At 36.4% G+C, this 7,578-nt stretch overlaps 2 protein-coding genes across 2 annotated transcripts in view; one reads left to right on the top strand and one right to left on the bottom strand.

Moving 5' to 3' along the window:
• The window catches only part of LOC104819616 (bifunctional dihydrofolate reductase-thymidylate synthase 1), a 3,472-nt gene extending 725 nt beyond the window's left edge, over positions 1-2,747 (bottom strand). Inside the window, exons 1-9 of the mRNA XM_010549762.1 lie at positions 2,534-2,747; positions 1,684-2,183; positions 1,217-1,598; positions 1,086-1,130; positions 881-946; positions 687-748; positions 527-601; positions 264-429; positions 56-179 (exon numbers count right to left, since the gene is read on the bottom strand). Coding sequence (XP_010548064.1) covers positions 56-179; positions 264-429; positions 527-601; positions 687-748; positions 881-946; positions 1,086-1,130; positions 1,217-1,598; positions 1,684-2,096 — 1,333 coding nt within the window. The 5' untranslated portion in view covers positions 2,097-2,183; positions 2,534-2,747. The remainder of the gene's footprint in view (positions 1-55; positions 180-263; positions 430-526; positions 602-686; positions 749-880; positions 947-1,085; positions 1,131-1,216; positions 1,599-1,683; positions 2,184-2,533) is intronic.
• Positions 2,748-5,070: 2,323 nt separating this feature from the next.
• Positions 5,071-7,578, top strand: part of LOC104819618 (phosphatidylinositol/phosphatidylcholine transfer protein SFH1) — a 3,754-nt gene continuing 1,246 nt past the window's right edge. The window contains exons 1-10 of the mRNA XM_010549763.1: positions 5,071-5,087; positions 5,285-5,355; positions 5,451-5,703; positions 6,028-6,127; positions 6,221-6,487; positions 6,568-6,645; positions 6,724-6,875; positions 6,980-7,079; positions 7,289-7,378; positions 7,485-7,550. Of these exons, the coding sequence (XP_010548065.1) occupies positions 5,310-5,355; positions 5,451-5,703; positions 6,028-6,127; positions 6,221-6,487; positions 6,568-6,645; positions 6,724-6,875; positions 6,980-7,079; positions 7,289-7,378; positions 7,485-7,550 (1,152 nt within the window). The 5' untranslated portion in view covers positions 5,071-5,087; positions 5,285-5,309. The remainder of the gene's footprint in view (positions 5,088-5,284; positions 5,356-5,450; positions 5,704-6,027; positions 6,128-6,220; positions 6,488-6,567; positions 6,646-6,723; positions 6,876-6,979; positions 7,080-7,288; positions 7,379-7,484; positions 7,551-7,578) is intronic.

The following is a 7,578-nucleotide window of genomic DNA, read 5'->3' on the forward strand; positions in this document are numbered from 1 at the left end:
GCAGGAATGAATCGAGAAACCCCGTGGTCTTTTTTATATAACGAACATCACGTACCGCACACTTGAGCGATCAGGCACGTGAGAAGGGAGTACGAAGCAATGTTAAATGGTACACCGAGGCCCATGTCAGCCGAACGCTGATACATTTGACATGACAGTTCCCCGTTTGCAACATAGAACTACGAGGGATGGAAATGAGAGACACATAAGCAGTAGAAACATAAACACCGAAATAGAACTTAGAACGTAAAAAAGGTATTTACCTGAGCAAACATGTGGCATGGAGGAAGTGCCATCGACTTGAGGTCAGAAGGATTCCAAGCAGATAATATAATCCTTCGATCATCCGGCTTATTCTTAATCTTATCAATAACATCTAACAGCTGATCGAACCCTTGCCCTTTATAATCAGCATGCATGTCAATGTACCTGTAAAACATTAAGAAGAACAGCTAAAGTCGAAAACTTTTTAACCCGAGCATCCCAATGGAAGTGAAGACGTAGAAATATAGAAAGATCTACCGACCTAGCGCCAAAGTGTCTCCACTGAAATCCATATACGGGTCCAAGGTCACCTTCCTCTCTTTCGGTAAGGCCAATACTGAAAAAAGATTTGCAATTATCAATCATAAGAACCCGCAATGAAACCTTTTCGATATATATTATACAGTCAGCTATAAGCCTGCCTGTCAAGATAGTCCCTCGACGCATTCCCATCCCAGATATGGATGCCCTTTTCCTGCAGTATCTGTACCATTCATACTAGCTTTTCAGACAACTCATTGCGGTATCGCCGTTTAAAGGATGGTGCCTATGCCCTAAATGCTGGTTCAACCATGTTTCTGAAGATAAAAAATATTGCTGCAAACGATAATTTTACCCTGGCATTTGTCGAGCCGCTTATGAACCATAGAAGTTCCTCAACAACACCTCGCCAGAACACTCTCTGCAAAGGAGATGCAGACACAGACAGACAATGTAAGGTTGGGCACGTGACCGTAATCGAATTGGAATTTAGGGAGAACCGCCTGAAAAAGAAGTAAGCATTCTATTTCCGAAATGAAGAGTTATGGAAGTTGGCATACCTTGGTAGTCAGAAGTGGAAAATTCCTGCGTAAATTGAATTTCAGCTGTGGTTCCACATGAAAGAGAGATTAGCATCCTTAATAACCAAACCGGGGGAACCTTTAAATTGAGCAAAAGCTCCAAACATCACCTGGCAACCGAATTTCGATAACGTGCCAGTCCCCGTTCTATCATCTTTCAAGTTGCCAGTAGATATGATGTCTTGAACCAGATTCAAGTACAGGAATTCCTCGTGCCGGTCGAAAATCATCTTCGGGAGGAAAGAGAACCTTTTCACATTAAATTTAAGGGCTTCTGACCCGTCACTTTGATCAGAGAATTCAGCTGCAGAACTCCTCACACGAACGTAAGTGGTGAAGCAAAATCGGATTCCATTTTCAGCTATCGGAAATGATGAGTACCAAGGCTGATATACAGAAGTGTCAATCGGGGGTATAAATGTATCACAGTCAATACTCGCATCAATCTCGGTTAAGTGGATGGCATCACAGCTAGGTCTGTTCAGTGCTTCCCTACAATTACAACAACGGTCTGTGATAACGATGCAACCAAGAAAAAGAGCGAATCCCTTCAAAAGACTAAGGGAATAACACTCACCTCAATATATCACCACCTCCTATAACAAACACCCTCTCGATGGACAGGCAATACGGAGGTGCAGCTAGTAAGTCCAAAGCAGAATCTATGCTACTACAGGTTAAAACATTCTCAGTGTTGGCTATGTCAAAACCGCCGGAACGAGTGAGAACAACGTTAAGCCGGCCAGAGAGAGGCCGATACTTTGGCGGGATAGATTCCCAAGTTTTTCTACCCATCACAACAGCATTCTTCTTTGCAGAATCCGACGTGGTCAAAGTTATGTCCTTGAAGAATTTGAGATCAGTAGGCAAATTCCAGGGCAGTTTCCCATCTTTACCGATACCCATTTCCCTCGTTGCGGCCACCACGACTTGGTAAGTTGTCCGAGGATCTGACGCCATTGTCACATTGCCATTAGGACCAGTCACCATGGTTGGAACCAAAACCCGAAAGAAGTTTGCAGAGAATGGCTTGGGATAGAAATTACTGAACCACCTTTTGGACAAAGGCAGCAGAGCCTGATAATATACACATAAAAGCACAAACGTTAACGAGAAATCGCAACTGATTTCAGACAATTACATCAAAGCTGACAGAAAAACACCTCAAATTCTAACTAGCAGATCAACAGAACCATCTATGTGACCACAAGATTCTTGAGAGAAAACGCAATCAAATTGTAAAAAAAAAAATCGATATTTTCTCCCTAAGAATCCAGCTGAAATTATGGCTCGAAAATTAGAGCAACCATTCAGCTCCCAATCCATCAAACCACCAACGAAACAAGCACAAGGACACAAGAGAGCGTAAACATACAAAAATAGAAGAAAATCAAACGAAATGCGACGAAGATGATACCAACACTGACCGAATTGAAGGCGAAAGGAAGAATCTTTGAGGGGTTCTACAAAAAACCCAGGGACGAAAACGAAATCCCAGTGTGAAATTACGGGATTCCAAGAGGAATCGGAACGAAAACTCAAGTGGGTAGGTTTCGATTCGAATTCCGCTAGCTTAAAAACCCTTTTTTTCCTTCTTCCTTTTCCCCCTTTTTTTTGTAATGGATAGGGACATACATGAGAGGGAAAATGTTGGAATCCCCAAATCATCGCTGTGTAAATATATTAATATGAAAAAAATAATAATATTTGGGTGGAGAATTAAGTACATTATCCAATAATTATCCTTTACATACAACTCGGGCTTAGATTATTTTCATTTTTGTCCTTGCAAATACAGCTTTAAGACGCACCTAATATTTTACGTAAATTGTAATTTTAAAATTTTAAATAAATATAAATATATGTATTCGTAATAAATATAAAAGATATGGATATTTTCGTAATAAATGTGGGTTTCCAAATAAATACAATGCTGAAAAAATATAATTCAAATCCATAAATAATACACGTTTATTGATCTGTTATGAATCTGAATTACTCAAGTATTAATTCATCGATTTAATTTAATGAATACATATTCAATACAGCTTTAACACTTATCTAATATTTTACATAAATTATAACTGTAAAATTATAAATAAATAAATATATTCGTAATAAATATAAAAGATACGTATATTTTCGTAATAAATTTAGATCTCCAGGTCTATACAACGCTGAAACAATATAATTCAAATCCATAAATAATACACGTTTATTAATCTGTTATGAATCCGAATTACTCAAGCATTAATTATTTAATTCCCTGGATTTAATGAATATATATTTGTTAAATGTGTAATTCACTAGACAACAACGTAAATAATTTATATAACGTTATCCTGATAGATATGCGACTCACCATCATTTCACCAATCAGTTGCCAGCTCGATTTAATGAATAAAATGTTAATGGTTTCCCATCACTTTGGATATTTACATATTTCAGCTTTCGGCTATCATATTTTTTTTTTTGAAATATTGTACGTTTATATACAATAAATAATACCGCCCTGCTGAAAATTGGATATTCATTTATGGATGAGACGAGTATTAGTCCGACAATTATAAAAATTCAACCTTTAGATTTAGATTCGATTCGGTTCATATTCAACTTTTTTTATTTTTAAAAAATTATAATCATTTAGTTTTTATATAGTATTCAGGTATGATAATATTAATAGGTTATTTGATCGTATCAGTTTGGTTATTTGGTTTCGAAGATAACTTATCTTAATTTTATCTAATGGTAGTTTTGTAAATTGCTATCATTAATTTATGTTATATTTTATGGTTTTAAATAATCGTTTATTAAAAAGAGACAAAATTATATATATGTTTTTTTGCATGAATATCCAAAATGTTAACACACACACACATAATACATATATATATATATACACACATGTATATTTGCGGAAAATTGTTAGATTTTCATGTCAAGGGTACTTGCATATAGATAGAGTTTACTCTTATCGAACAAGGAAATATATCATTTTTTATATATTATTTTATGAATATATACTCTCCTATATATATTCATATATATATATATATATATATTTAAATTCTATATATCATATTAATAAAATATGAATAAGACAACAAAGAAGTTTGTCTTTTAGGGAGTGGGATTGAATCTATTATGTTGATGCGACCAAATAATTGATTTGAACCTAATAGTTGGTGGTCAGTGGTTGAGAGGTGACAAAATTATTTCCAAGGTTCTGAATTTGATTAAACTAGTAGAAACTGAGAGGAATGTAATTTCTGGACCAAAATGGTCCATATATGGGTTTATGGTAGATGTAGTCCGGGCAAAGGTCAGAGATCTATCCTAATTATAAAAAAAATTGATTCGGATATCATTTTAATTGATTATATGATTTTATAATTACGGGGAATATATATTTGGCTGGTCGTGTTAAGTTATATGTCTCGAACTTCTCTCTCTAAACATATATATATTTTCTCATACAATGCATTTAGAGAGGGAACATTATTCTGTCTGAAAAAAGAAGATGCTGACATGTACATATCTAACGTTCGTTTAATCATTTTAGGGTTTTCTTAAAATTAATATTATTCTGTGTTAATGAAAGATTTTGTCTCTTTCTTCTCGATTGTATGTTTTGATTTAGTTAAATAATCGTATTAAATTGGTGTGAAATATACAGAAAACAAATAAAAATCCTCTTAAGTTGATTCGGAGGTCACAATGAAAGATGTGAAGTAGTGGTCTGCACTTTGCCCAAAAGACATATAATCATTTATTTATTCATATATTATACGACCGTTCATTTCTTTAATTATTTATTTATTCATCTAGTAATTAAAAAAAATAAAGCAGAAGACATTTTCATTAGACTAAGTCAACGGCTTGTTAGATTCAACGCAAAAGACATGTCTACATGTTATAGTTTCTAATGAGCCTTACATTCTCTGCACCCCCCCTCCCCTTCGCACCCATTTGCTCGTTGAGGTAAGAAATTTTCTCTCGCTTTCTCGCCATCCAAACACGATCTCCCAATCTAAATTCTTCCATGTAAACCCCAGTTCTTGCTTCCCTTGATCCTCCTTTACATACCCTTTTTCATTTTTTCAAGTTTTCCATCACCTTCGTACCGAAATCATTGTCCGAATCTTTACATATACACTCATTTGATTAGTCTTTTGTAGGTGTTGTTATATCCATCAAATCACCATGGCAGACGCTCTATCCGGACCTCTTGATCGACAAACGAAAACCAGTAAGTGTGTATATACGTATATATACGTTACGAATATTTTCAAGAAAGCGTTAGGGAGTCCTTGTAAATATATATATAAGTTATGTATATGTTAGATGTAGAGATGTCGGAAGACGACAAGAAAGTGATGAAGATTTGTTCGTTCAAGAAGAAGGCGATGAACGCGTCGAACAAATTCAAGAACTCGTTCAAGAAGAAGGTCCGGAGGAGCAGCAGCAGAGTGATCTCGGCCCCCATAGAAGATGACATCGACGCGGAGGAGCTTCAATCTCTCGACGCTTTCCGTCAAGCCCTGATTTTGGATGAGCTCTTGCCCTCGAAACATGACGATCTCCACATGATGCTCAGGTTAATTTGACGTTTCAGATTATTAGAGGGTATAACCGGTTTAGTCCGGTATATCTCGGTCTGGTTTGGGTTAGGATATAAAATTTATTGAATTCCCAAGGGAATTGGAAAATGGAAAGATAGAGTTTTGAGAGAGAAAAAATTCTGTGTTGTTTATTCAAAATGTCGATATAATGTATTTATAGAAATTTTATATCCTAAACCAAACCAAACTGGGATATACCTGACTAAACCGGTTATATGTATCATAGATTAAAAGACCAAAATTTCAGAATTTTAAACATTTTAATGTCAAAGTTATCAATCGATTCATATGATATACAGATTCTTAAGGGCAAGAAAGTTTGACATTGAGAAAGCAAAGCAAATGTGGGCTGACATGATCCAATGGAGGAAAGATTTCGGGGCTGACACAATCATAGAGGTGAATCTTCACAGAATCTTGGAATATTTCAGAAGAATTCTCACCGCAGCAAAAATCATTTTTACCATTTTTATTTTCTTTTTGCGAGTGAAGGATTTTGAGTTCAAAGAAATCGACGAAGTCCTCAAGTATTATCCACAAGGATATCACGGCGTCGACAAGGAAGGAAGGCCGATTTACATAGAGAGATTAGGCCAAATCGACGCTAACAAACTCTTGCAAGTCACGACAATGGACCGATATGTGAAATACCACGTCAAAGAATTCGAGAAAACGTTCAAGATCAAGTTCCCGGCCTGCTCCGCCGCTGCCAAGAAGCACATTGATCAGAGCACGACTATTCTTGACGTGCAAGGCGTGGTACGTGTATATATATTCGTTCGTATAAAACGGATTTTATAGTTAGAAGTGTTAATTTCAATCGTTTTCCGAGTGATTAGGGGCTTAAGAACTTCAGCAAATCCGCGCGAGATATTCTTCAGCGTATTCTCAAGACTGACAATGACAATTACCCCGAGGTAATCTCCTATGCCTTTACCGTCCAAGAATTCATATTATTTTCAACAAAAACTTACTCGGGTTTCAATTCTTTCCAGACGCTAAACAAGATGTACATCATCAATGCGGGTTCGGGATTCAGGCTCTTGTGGAACACGGTGAAGTCCTTTCTTGATGCAAAGACCACAGCAAAAATCCATGTTCTTGGGAACAAGTACCAGAGCAAGCTGCTTGAAGCCATCGATGCAAAGTAACAGAGCAACCTTCTTTTATTATCGTATATGTTTCGGTTGAAAAAATCGATCTTGTCTGCAAAAAAAATCTTGACGGGTCGATTTGTTTCGGTTTTGTCAGTGAATTGCCTGAATTCCTCGGAGGAACTTGCACTTGTTCAGACAAAGGTGGTTGTATGCGTTCTGATAAAGGTCCATGGAATGATCCTGATGTCCTTAAGGTAATGTTTTACAAGTTTTTTCGATAAAAATTTTTACTCGAATCTTTTTTTTTTATAATCCGGAAGTTCACTGGGTCTTCGACCCAACTACATCTCCTCCGGAGAAGTGGGGAAATCCATGTGAATGCCCGACCCAATTTTACTTGAATCTTGTATATATATATATATGTATATATATATAAGGGTTATTGTTTATTCTTGGGAAACAGATGGACAAAAACCGTGAAGCCAAGTGCCTGACGATTTCAGAAGACGAACACAAGTCTGTAGAACAAGGAAAATATTCGTCCCTTCCTGAAGTAAGCGACAATCTTTACGAAGAATCGAAAGTTTCAAAGCGATTTCTCTTCCCTTTTCCAGTGAATTCTCGAGTGAGTTTCTGAAGATTATCGATAAATGTTGCAGCTTCCAGAGAGAAACAAGAACAAAACAGTCAGTGAAATGTGCGAGAACCGTATCAAACCGGTCGACAAGCCAATGGATATGGCTTTGTCTGCAA

Source organism: Tarenaya hassleriana, unplaced genomic scaffold (genome assembly GCF_000463585.1).
Source record: "Tarenaya hassleriana unplaced genomic scaffold, ASM46358v1 Cleome3, whole genome shotgun sequence".
Classification (NCBI taxonomy): Eukaryota; Viridiplantae; Streptophyta; class Magnoliopsida; order Brassicales; family Cleomaceae; genus Tarenaya; species Tarenaya hassleriana.